General features: G+C 39.1%; 1 protein-coding gene and 1 long non-coding RNA gene across 2 annotated transcripts; both read right to left on the reverse strand.

Moving 5' to 3' along the window:
- Nucleotides 1-897: 897 nt before the first annotated feature.
- On the reverse strand, nucleotides 898-2,491 carry LOC110879946 (geranylgeranyl diphosphate reductase). Its single transcript, XM_022128496.2, has one exon. It carries the CDS (start codon nucleotides 2,447-2,449, stop codon nucleotides 1,073-1,075), a length of 1,377 nt encoding a protein of 458 aa, XP_021984188.1. The 5' UTR covers nucleotides 2,450-2,491; the 3' UTR covers nucleotides 898-1,072.
- A 500-nt stretch (nucleotides 2,492-2,991) lies between these two features.
- Nucleotides 2,992-4,313, reverse strand: LOC110875071. Its single transcript, XR_002556492.2, has 3 exons — nucleotides 4,110-4,313; nucleotides 3,926-3,963; nucleotides 2,992-3,256 (listed from the first exon to the last, which is right to left on the reverse strand). It is a non-coding gene; the product is annotated as an uncharacterized LOC110875071 (long non-coding RNA).
- Nucleotides 4,314-12,700: the final 8,387 nt, after the last annotated feature.

Genomic DNA, 12,700 nt, shown 5'->3' on the forward strand with positions numbered 1-12,700 from the left:
TTGTGATGATATTAGAAACAGGATTTCTGGGCTTTTCAAGATTCGGGCTTACGCGAATGTAGGATTTATTTTGGGTTGGCTTAACAGGACTTTGAACCGTGCTTTAAAAGAATGGGCCTAGGTTCACTGTGCAAAAATAATAAGCCCAATAAAAAGAAAACCACATGAGTCCTACAATAGATATGCATCAAGATGTAAAATCACTGTGAATATGGATAATTTTAAGAAACCACTATATATGCATATCTTGATTTTTGAAATATGATTGCTCAAATTTGCCAATGAAGTAGTGATGGAGTGGCTGGGGAAAGACTTGATGTTTCTTGTGCCTCAGGTTTAAATCCCACTCTCCCCATTATTTCCTGCGGCATCCAGGTGAAGGGCGAATATGGATGGCGCCGGTTCGTCTTGGATGAGAGGCGAGGTTTTATTGATTATTCCACTGATGTGCCTTCGGGCGGGTGGAGGTCGGGTTTCTGCGCATCTGGGGGAGTCAAGGGGCTGGCAGCGGTCGAGTAGTCGACCTTGGCCACAGCGTCGGTGTCACGGTGGTTGGCACGTTTCTTGCTGTTAAAAAAAAAGATTGCTCAAATTTGGGTGGAGGGGGCGTTCTCTAGATGGGCTCACAGGTTCGGCTATTTCCACAGGAACACGGCCGCAACTCCCCCCACCGCTCTAGATCGGCTCATATGCGGGTTGGCAAACCAACTCGTGATAGAATGGAGTTCAGGAATGGTTGGGAAGCGTAGGGGTTAAAGTGATGGAGCTAGAACACTGCTACAAGTGGTATGGGTTCACACGATTTGGGATGAGACGTGACACTATAATTGGTTGGTGGTGAGGATTTACACAGGTTGGGCTAAAACACCCCTCCACTCCTACTTTTGCACAAGAATGTAAGTAATACTTATTAATGCATTCTCATTTTCATATTGGAAATAAACAATCTAGTGTTTGTGGAACTAATTAGTCAAAGAATACAAACTTACAACAGAAATGCACATACGTTATGAAATCTTATGCAGTCTTGCAAGTTGCCACCACTATTATTCATTCAAATCAATACAGGATATCATCCCACAACCTTAGCAAGAACATTTGGGTCAAATGCTTCCATTTGTTTCCCAACAAGCTTGCATCTTATCAAACTACCGATCGTATTCGAAACCATCTTAAAATCTTCCCAACTATTTCCCTTAGCCAATTTCTTATACAAATAGCTTTCAAATGTCATTCTCTGTACATACTCATCTCCACAAAGCTCCACCAAAGCCTCTCTTGCAGCATTGCTCCCATAAAACACATGCTGCAACAAATCCAAGAATCTAAATGTCATTTTGTACCGCGAATCCCATTCTTTCAAATACTCTCTTTTCAAATCACTTTCGTCGATCATCCTGTGACCCCCCTCTGACGCTTTCACAATCGCTTCACCACACATTCTCCCACTCTTCGCCGCGAAATATATCCCTTCGCCAGAGCATTTCGTCACGTACCCCGCTGCATCCCCGACCAGAGCGACCCTACCTCGGACTCTAACCGGTCGGGGATGCTCTGGGATCGGATGGGCCTCCACTTTGATCACCTTCCCACCCGCGATCTTCGGGTGGACCCTCGACCGGACCCCTTGTTGATATTGTTTGATATATTGCTTTGAGCTCACGGTCCCCGTGCCGACCGCCACGTGGTCGCATTTGGGGAAAACCCACGCGTAAAAGTCCGGTGAGACGTCGTTTCCGACGTACATCTCCGCGAGGTTTTCGTAATACTCCATTTTGTCGTCAGGGAGTTTGATTCTCTCCTGGAAAGCGATGGCGCAGGCGTAGTCGCCTGCACCAATCGCTTTCGCGACGCGGCTGTTGGCGCCGTCGGCGCCAACAACCACGTCGACAGGAAGGTATTTCATCCTGTTGTTGACGGTGTAGTTGACGATGTAAGGTTGGTTAGGTTGGAACGGGACGTCAAGGTTTGTTACAAGTGCTTTAACAAGCGTGACCCCTTTCGATTCGGCACGTGATCGGAGGTAGGAATCGAGTACTTCGCGGCGGAGCATGGAGATGTACTCGTTCGGCTTCAGGGTTTTACCGAAGTCAACGGTGAGGTTAGATGGGGATATTATTTTCATATGTGTTACTTTCCTATCAATGAGATCCGGCGGGATTGAGAACTCTTCGAGCATGCAGAGCGGGATGGCGCCACCGCATGGTTTTGCGCCACTCGGGCTGCGCTCGAAGAGGTATGTCTCTATCCCGCCGGATGCCAATGCCTCTGCGGCAGAGGATCCGGCTGGACCGCCGCCGATTACGGCGGCGGTTAGCTTTCGGCCGGAGATATGTCTGTTTGAAGTTGAAGTGGCTGAGATGGTGAGTTTGGGGAGGGGTGTGAATCTGGGGTTTGGGGTCTTGAAAGTGAGGGTTAGAGAGTGAAGTGGGTGAGTTATGGCGGCCATGGTTGTTCTTCACTCTGGATTCAATTAGGCAAAATGTGATGTAGTAAGTAATTAGTGGACTTAATTAAAAAAATGGAAAAGCAAATCGACAAAAGATTCTTTGTTAGTGAATTTTATGTTTAAAGTAATAATAAACAGCAGCAACCACATGCAGCACATTAAACAAGGGTTTTGCTATATGTCCTATTCTATTGTATTTATTCAATGTAATTGCCCATTGCTTTATAGCCTAGTGGCATTTTGGGGTGGGATAAGGCTTTGGAACCAATAGGTCCTGAGTTCGATTCTCACAAGGGGGGTTTCCCATATTTATTGGGTTTCCTCCTGAATTGGTGTATAGGCATTATGCCTAGTGGAGATGAATATGATCGGGTGATACCGCTGGTGGCACGATGATACTCCAGTGGTTCGTCAGTGATCCAAATTTGTCGTTCAAAAAAAAAAAAAAAAAATTCAATGTAATTAGATTCATTTTAATTGAGGAAACCTTCTAAATAAAACTATTGTATATAGTATTTGTTTGAGATCAAAGTACAGCTCATTTAACACATATGCATATAGAATCTGTCTTAGCTCTCCCTGTAATCAAATCAGGTTGACCCGTATCAACAGGTAAACCGAAAAGCAATTGTCATTTTAAGTAGATAAGAAGAATTATACCTTCAGTTCACGAATTTGAACACTGAGATCATTAACATCACCCTCTGTGTGTGCTAACATTACCGGATTATTGTGAGCATTTAATGTTCAGTTTTTGCTTCTAGCGACCCCCTTCACTCTCTCAAGTGCACCTTCTAAATTCTTCATCTGTTCCATCCACGTATCATGTTAGTCTCGTAAATAAACACTAGATATGCAATGCTTACTACCTAGTTTATGGCAAAAATGAACAGCCCACTATATAGATCTAATCTAAACTAACATTCGCTATGTTTTCTTTTTGTATGCGGCCATCTCGAGTTAGCTATTTCACATGTATACAAAAGAAAAAGTCTGTTATGTATTGAAATTATATATCAAGAGTAGACTGATCAGCTTTTCAAATTGTGTCTATTTGTAAGCTACATTTCTGATAAAAACCTGTATAAACGATTAAGAACATGGCTCCAAGTTCAGGCTCACGCCATTCAAAACCATACTTTTACTCTATGGATGGCAATTTCAGTCTTTTGCATATGTTGTTTAATTAGATATATGTTTTATCTCAACCACGTAATATTAATTAAAAATAAAAACAGTTTAAATGGGTCAAAACTCGTCTTAAGTATATTCTTAGTGCAAAAGAATTCGATTACTTATGAAATAAATTGATTATGATGTCATTGATGATGCGAGTAACAAATTAGCTTTGAGAAGCTACTCTGTCATGCTTTTTACAGGTCATTTTTGCACCCCTGAATTTGGGAATATATACATAAGAAAGAAAGTGTGATGTAAACTCATGAAAACAAAAAGACATTGTATGTTATGTTTTACCTCGGATTAAATCTTCATGAGGGGGGTTTGGTCCTCATCTATCACAATATATGAAAATAGCAGATTAACAATCATATATGTTGTAATTGATGAACAAATGCAGTACTAAATACGTAGACACTTTAAAATCCTTATCAACAACAAGTGCATTATAGAAATCGAGACCTAGATAATTGAACCTCACATTGGGGGTTGGTTCCTAAAGTTAAGGAAGGCAAACTTTGTCATCAGAAAACCAACACGGAGCAGCGATGTTATATAAATAATCGTCTGGTACAAGTATGGTCACAGTGGTCAGAAACCGGTTTCGGGAATAATTGGTTTGGGTATGTAGCCGGTTATTGAACCAAAAAAACGAACCCTTTGGAACTGATTCAGATAGGAATTAGAACCCGGTACGAGCAGTGGCGGAGCAAGAACGGGATTTTGTACCCTATAAATGCTACAGGTAGGGTCAGGTATGAAACCGGGTATAATAAAAAAAATCTAGTTTTAGGATTTTTGATGGGTATGGTTAGGGCTGCAAACGAACCAAACATTCGGCCAACAGTTCGTGAGCCGTTCGACGGGAAGTTCATTTGTGTTAGTTTGTTTATTAAACAAACGAACACAAACAAGAAATTTCGTTCGTTTAGTTAAATGAACAAGCATGAACAGAGGTTGCCGTTCGTTCGTTTATGTTCGTAAATGTTCGGTAACGTGTTCGTTTGTGTTCGATAGTTTATTAGTGTTATTAGTTTTTATATTTATTTAAACACTTCAAAAATTCGGACAAATTATATATCTAATAAGTGTTAGTGTATTATATTGTTTGTGTTCACTTGTTTCCATTTGTGTTCATGAACAGTAGTTTGTGCTCATTTGTGTTCATCAACGTTCGTTTTTGTTCGTTGCCTAAAATTAACAAACGAACACGGACAAGTTCATTTTCTTAACAAATGAACAAGAACATAAAATCTCGTTCGATAAGTGTTCGCGAACAAATATTTTTTAACAAACGAACACGAACAAGGTCTTATTCGTGTTCGTTCGGTTAGTTTTCAGCTCTAGGCATGGTTTCTGGGTTTGGTCTCTTTATGCATCACTACAAGTACAAAGGGGTATCATTCAATTGCTTAACTTTATTCTAGTAGAAAACCGGATCCCAACTAAAGTAATCAATATTTTTGAACAAACCCCCCTAATTTGTACCTCAATGTTTTAAAATCTAGAATTCTAGATCAACAATAATGAGCCCAGATACCTTTGGGCTTTAGTTAGCTGACCCAACATGGGTGATGGGTTACCGAACATAGAAACATAGATTATGAGGCCGTGCGCCCGTGCAAGAATTAGAGATGGGTGTAAGATTAAATATATTATGTTTAAGGAATGAGATCAAATACAAACACTTAAGTTTGTAAGAACCATAAGAACCAATACATAATTGACAAGTGTCCATCAATAAAAAATTAGTTTAGGGGTAATTTAGACTTTTTGACCATATTTATTTATAACTAATTAAAAATAATTACAAAAAATATAATCAGCACAACACTATATAATTAGCACAACATCATTAATCGTTCTTCATTATCAGCACATCGTCCTCGAATCGTTCTCCATTATCAACATAAACGACATTAGCACAACATCTTCAATCGTTCTCCATTATCAGCACACCAGATGTGCTGATTATATCTACTTTTGGTGTTTGTTTGTATTATTTTGTAATTAACACATAATCAGCACCTTATTAGCACAAATATAAAACACCTTTTGTTAACTTTTTTTAAAAAACACTTTTATAAATACAAAAAGGTATAGCAATATGGTACTCATATTAAAGATAAAAAAATACTTGATTTTATGGTATATATTTAAAAAAAAAATAATGAAGTATATAAAAGTTATTTTAGTTTAAAAAACCTTGGTGGAATTTGTATTTAATAGAAAATAGTCAAATGACTAGCAATTTTACAAAATTACCCCTAATTTGTTAGTAGTAATTTTTAATTATAAGAGTTTTATTTATAATCAATATCAACCCTTGATTTAAATTAACAATGGTTCAGATCTGTTCTTACGGTTCTTATAATTAGCACTGTTTGTATAGGATCTCAACCCTTATGTTTAATATTTAATCTATAGCCATCTTAATCATTTACATTATAGAGATCAAAATATATTAGAACCTATTATTTAATTAGTTGGTAATTGTTGATGGACCATATTACCCTTAGTAACTAATTAGGTTTCCTCCTGGGTGCTTATATAAGGAGAGTTATGTGGAGGTTTAGGGGTTACTCAGTTACACAATTCACACACCCCATTAGTCATAACATCATCACGAAACCTCCTCTCCATAACCGATACCCTTTTCGGTTTCTAAGTCCCCATCATCAGTCAGCACCCTAAGGAGAAACCAGATCAAGATGACAGGCATGTCGAACTCCCTTACAGGATTCTCCTCTGCACTATCTGCTGTGACAGGTATGATTTATATTGTTTTCCTTCATGAACAAACAGAACTGATCCAACATGTGGTATCAGAGCATATGTTGATTAGTCAGTTCTGTTTTCGTATCCATAATTCTGGGATTGAAACTTGGAAAACGGATTATTTTCTTTATAATTTTTTTTCAAAACCGTCACAGCCGGTTTCAGTCATGAAGATCGACTCGAAATCATGATTTTCGGAAAAAGACTAATGATATGTTCATTCGGAATTAACTTGTTTATGTTTAACCGAAATCTGTTTAGAAAGAACTAATAAAATTCAGATTTCGGGTTCCAGAATTTATGTTTTATGTTTTAGGGTTCATCATGTTCTTGAGAAAATTCGAAGTATTCTGTTATGATTTGGAATATGATTCGGATTATTAAGTGTTTTTTCCTGGTTTTGATCTATTTTGTCCTCTAAAGTTTTTAGAAAACTGTTAAAAGATAAAGAGATTGCAATTTCGAAATCTGTTGACAAAATTAGATCAGCTTAAAACAGGAAAGAATATCTCTTAATCCCTTAGATTTCGAATTTTCGGTTATGATATCACAATTAGCAGCTGTTAGCGAGGTTGCTACTCGCAACCATGAGGTTGCTACTCGCAACCATAACGTCATCACTCGCAACCATAACATCATCACTCGCAACCATAACGTGATTAGTCGAGACCGTAGTTGCGACTCGCAACCATAACGTGATTAGTCGAGACCGTAGTTGCGACTCGCAACCATAACGTCATTAGTCGAGATCGTGGTTGCGACTCGCAATCTCATTATTTTAAGCTGTTTAAATGTGAACTAAAGAAAAAATGGTTTTGTAATTTACTTAGTTAATTAATCAGGGGTAGTTTGCTATTAAATAAATGGTTTTGTAATTTACTTAGTTAATTAATCAGAATCAGATAATGTTTTGCAAAACCAGAATAGCTTAACTTGAATGAGCTTTTGATATATCATTTCTGGCCAAAGCTGACTTGATACATCTACTTATCATTCAAGTATTACGAAAGCTATGCTAAGTGTGCATCATAAGCATGAATGTTTTAATATCTGGCCAAAGCTGATTTAATTCTTTCATAGATGGTATACTTAGCAAGTGCATAACTAAAGTGATTGTTTCAATTTCTGGCCAAAGCTGATTTGTTACAACCACTTTGCACATATGCTTAAATGATTACACTTCTGGCCAAAGCTGTTTTGTTTTCGTTTAAGTAGAATTTTTTAGTTAAGTCTATTATTTTGATCTTAGTAATAGACATTATCACAGCTTCATTATGTAAAATGGTCATTATTTTGCCTGCCTTAGTTTAACGTGCCCTTAGATCACATTAGTTTTTCTTCCTTAGTATCATAACTTGCTCATCTTATTTCCACTATCAGCACCCAACTGCGGGATTCCACCTTTGACTGGTGATAACTTTGCTGCTTGGAAGGATGCTCTCATGCTTACTCTCGGATTGCTTGATTTTGATTATGCTCTAAGAGAGAAAAAGCCAGCGGACCTTACCACTCAAAGTACTGCTGCTGAGCAGTTAACTCATGAAAAGTGGACTAGGTGTAACCGCATGTCTCTCATGTTTATGAAGCAATCCATAAGCAATGCAATCAGGGGAGCTATTCCTGATTCTGAAGATGCTAAAACCTACTTGGAACATGTGGAGGCGCAGTTCAAAGGGACGTCTAAGGCGCACGCTAGTACTCTTATCCTCAAGCTGGTGACAACTAAGTATGATGGGAGGAGCGGCATTCGCGAGCACATCATGATGATGAATGACATGGCCAATAAGCTGAAGGGGCTGGAAATGGAAATCAGTGATGGTTTCCTTGTTCATTTCATCATTACTTCGCTTCCTTCATCCTTTGAAGCATTTAAGATCAACTACAACACTCAGAAGGAAAAATGGACGATGAGTGAGCTGGTCGCCATGTGCGTACAGGAGGAAGAGCGTATGAGGATGGATCGCACTACTGATGTTGCCAACTTCACCACCTCCAACTCTAAGAAAAGGAAGAACAATTATCATAGGAAGGATGCTTCTAAAGTCCATAAGTCTAATCCTAACACTAATGCAAGTGCACCTTCCAGCTCTAAGAACTCCTTAGGCAGTATCCGCTGCAAGTTCTGTAAAAAGACAGGACATATGCAGAAGGAATGCCCTGACTTTAAGGAGTGGCTGGCTAAGAAAGGTAACGATTATTTTATGATACTTGAGTCCTATAATTTAAGTGTTCCTGCTAATTCTTGGTGGTTTGATTCTGGTTCTATGGTTCATGTTACCAATTCTACTCAGGGATTCCTTTCAATCCGGAAGCTGGAAAGAAACCAAAGAACGCTTAAGGTTGGGGATGATCGAGAATTAGAAGTGAAGGCCATTGGAACATTACAATTAGTTATGAAAACTGGTTTATGTATTAAACTTTATGATACCTTATATGTTCCTGAGGTAACTCGGAACCTTGTATCAGGACCAAAGTTAGACATGGACGGTTTTATTGTTTCCCATGGTCATCGCCAACTCTCTATCCATTATGATTCTGTTCTTTATGGTACTGGTGTTCTGGATGGAGGTCTCTATAGATTAGAACTAGATGATGGCTTTTCCAAATCTTTGTTGTCATATAACATTAATGAATCACTCACAAAGATGGAAGAGAAACGAGACTTAGAAACTTCATCCATGTTGTGGCATCAGCGTTTAGGCCACATTTCAAAAGAGCGATTAAATCGTCTCGTAAAGGATGAAGTCTTACCTCCTCTCGATTTCTCTGACTTTGGAACATGTGTCAAATGTCTTAAAGGTAAAATGACATTAGCGAATAAGAAAGGTGCCACTAGGAGTTCTAATTTATTAGAACTCATTCACACTGACATTAGTGGTCCCTACCAAATCGCTGGCATAACAGGACATACTTCATTTATCACCTTTATTGATGATTATTCTCGTTACATGTACTTGTATCTTATTAAGGAGAAATCTGAATCTCTAACAACTTTTAAAGATTATAAGGCTGAAGTTGAGAAGCAATTAGATCGTCAGATTAAAGTTGTGAGATCAGATAGAGGCGGTGAGTATTATGGAAGACATACTGATGTGGGTCAAGCTCCTGGTCCATTTTATGAATTTTGTAAGGGCCAGGGGATTGTGAACCAATACACCATGCCTGGTACACCTCAGCAGAACGGTGTCGCTGAAAGAAGAAACCGTACCCTTATGAACATGGTGCGCAGTATGTTAGCCAACACTAACTTACCATTATTCCTCTGGACTGAAGCGTTAAAAGCAGCTGTTCATATACTCAATAGAGTTCCTTCTAAGTCTGTCCCTAAAACTCCTTATGAACTTTGGACAGGAAGGAAACCGAGTCTTAAATATATGAAAGTATGGGGCTGCATTGCTGAAGCAAAACTTTACAATCCTTTCCTAAGGAAACTTGACCCTAAGACAGTTACCTGTTTCTTTATCGGGTATCCTGAGAACTCTAAGGGTTATCGTTTCTATTGTCCTTCCCATGTCACCCGTATTGTTGAAACCAAGCGTGCCGCGTTCCTGGAGGATTTCAAGGTCAGTGGGAGCAGTGCCAACCCTTACGAAGAATTGCAAGACGTACAAGACGCGGGGGGGGAGAGACTCGTCGCTTACCATTACTCCGATTACTCCTCTTGTACCCAATGCAATTATTACACCTGAAGCTACTGCACCAACTCCAAATTCACCTCTACAATCAGAACCCATTATACCTCATGACGAAGGCACATCAAACGCTCAAAACCAAGACAACGCTGAACCCGATAATCTACTCAGGAGGTCATCCAGGCAAAGAAGGCCTCCTAATTGGGATGATTATGTTACCTACCTGACTGAAATGGATCCCGGAAAGCTCAATGATCCTATCTCTTACAATGAAGCCATTAGCAGTGATCAGTCTTCTGAATGGAATAAAGCAATGATTGATGAGCTTGATTCCATGAAGAAAAATGACGTTTGGGATTTGGTAGAATTACCCAACGGAGTCAAAGCCGTAGGATGCAAATGGGTGTTCAAAACAAAACTGGATCCGAATGGTAACGTTGAACGCTACAAAGCGAGATTGGTTGCAAAGGGCTACACTCAGAAAGAGGGAATTGATTATCAAGAGACGTTTTCCCCTGTCTCTCGTAAAGATTCATTAAGGATCGTCATGGCCCTAGTAGCTCATTTCGATTTAGAGCTGCATCAGATGGACGTTAAAACCGCTTTCCTTAACGGAGATTTGGACGAAGATGTTTACATGAAGCAACCTGAAGGCTTTGAGCCTGAAGGTCAGGAGCATCTAGTCTGTAAGCTGAAGAAATCTATTTACGGGTTAAAACAAGCATCACGTCAGTGGTACCTCAAGTTTGATGAAGTCATGAAGAAGCAAGGTTTTATGAAGAATCAAGTGGATCAATGCACCTACCTCAAGATGAGTGGGAGTGACTTTACTATACTTGTCCTTTACGTAGATGATATTCTATTGGCAAGTAATAGTTTAGACATGTTGCATGAGTCGAAGCGGTTACTCTCGCATAACTTCGACATGAAGGATCTTGGAGATGCATCTTACGTCATTGGCATCGAAATTCACCGAGATAGAAACAAAGGGATCTTAGGATTGTCCCAAAGGGCCTACATAGATCGTGTCCTTACACGGTATAACATGCAACAGTGCAAACCCTCCATCGCTCCAGTAGTTAAGGGAGATGTTTTCGGTTCATTCCAATGTCCGACAACAGAGGTTGAGAAGGAGCAAATGAGCCAGATACCTTATGCATCAGTAGTCGGGAGCTTGATGTATGCTCAAGTCTGTACTCGTCCAGATATCGCTTATATTGCTAGAATGCTAGGCCGTTATCAGACTAATCCTGGCTTAGATCACTGGAAAGCAGCTAAGAAGGTACTTCGATATCTGCAAGGGACGAAAGACTATAAGCTGACTTATAGAAGAAGTGATCATTTAGAAGTGGTGGGCTATTCTGATTCTGACTTTGCCAAATGCAAAGATGACAAGAAATCCACTTCGGGCTATATCTTTATGTTAGCAGGCGGCCCTATCTCTTGGAAGAGTCATAAACAACAGTTGACTACAACTTCCACAATGATGGCAGAGTACATTGCTGTCTATAACGCAACCTGTCATGGAATGTTGATTAGAAATCTGGTCACTGGACTCAAAATTGTTAATTCCATTTCTAGACCATTGAAGCTTTACTGTGATAATTCAGCTGTCGTTAGTTTCTCGAACAGTAACAGTTCGACTGGAGCTGGTTTATATCTCGATACGAAATATCTATTTGTACGTGAACGTGTTGAGGAAAATAATCTTTGTATCGAGTATATTAGTACTAAGGATATGCTTGCGGATCCGATGACTAAAGGTCTCCCTCCTAAGGTTTATGAAGAACATGTTCGGAATATGGGATTATGTAAAGACCTTATTTGAGCATATTGTACTAGCTTATGTTTTATGTTTAATGAAATTTCCTCAAGTTTGATTTTGTATGTCTATTAGAATATGTTCAACCGGTATAATGGCATATAGACAAATAAAAGGTTACAAATCAAACAAAGGGCTTACGCGTATTTTGATCATGACGATTAGGTTTTAAATTAAGGCTATAGTATGATTAATGGGGGTCCTGAGTCGCATAATGATTCAACGGCTGTATTTTTCTGCTATAGTACTTGTTTAAGGCTAAAATGAGTGTTAACTCCTGATCAGGCTTAGCTAATACTCATAGTAAATGATTACTCGGCTAAGTGGGAGAATGTAAGATTAAATATATTATGTTTAATATTTAATCTATAGCCATCTTAATCATTTACATTATAGAGATCAAAATATATTAGAACCTATTATTTAATTAGTTGGTAATTGTTGATGGACCATATTACCCTTAGTAACTAATTAGGTTTCCTCCTGGGTGCTTATATAAGAAGAGTTATGTGGAGGTTTAGGGGTTACTCAGTTACACAATTCACACACCCCATTAGTCATAACATCATCACGAAACCTCCTCTCCATAACCGATACCCTTTTCGGTTTCTAAGTCCCCATCATCAGTCAGCACCCTAAGGAGGAACCAGATCAAGATGACAGGCATGTCGAACTCCCTTACAGGATTCTCCTCTGCACTATCTGCTGTGACAGGTATGATTTATATTGTTTTCCTTCATGAACAAACAGAACTGATCCAACAATGGGCAGGTTCGAACCCCAAATCCATAGAACCGGCCCGGAACCGGTTTCAGGTCCAACCCGATACATAGGAGAACC

The sequence above is a fragment of the Helianthus annuus genome, chromosome 9, assembly GCF_002127325.2.
Source record: "Helianthus annuus cultivar XRQ/B chromosome 9, HanXRQr2.0-SUNRISE, whole genome shotgun sequence".
NCBI lineage: Eukaryota > Viridiplantae > Streptophyta > Magnoliopsida > Asterales > Asteraceae > Helianthus > Helianthus annuus.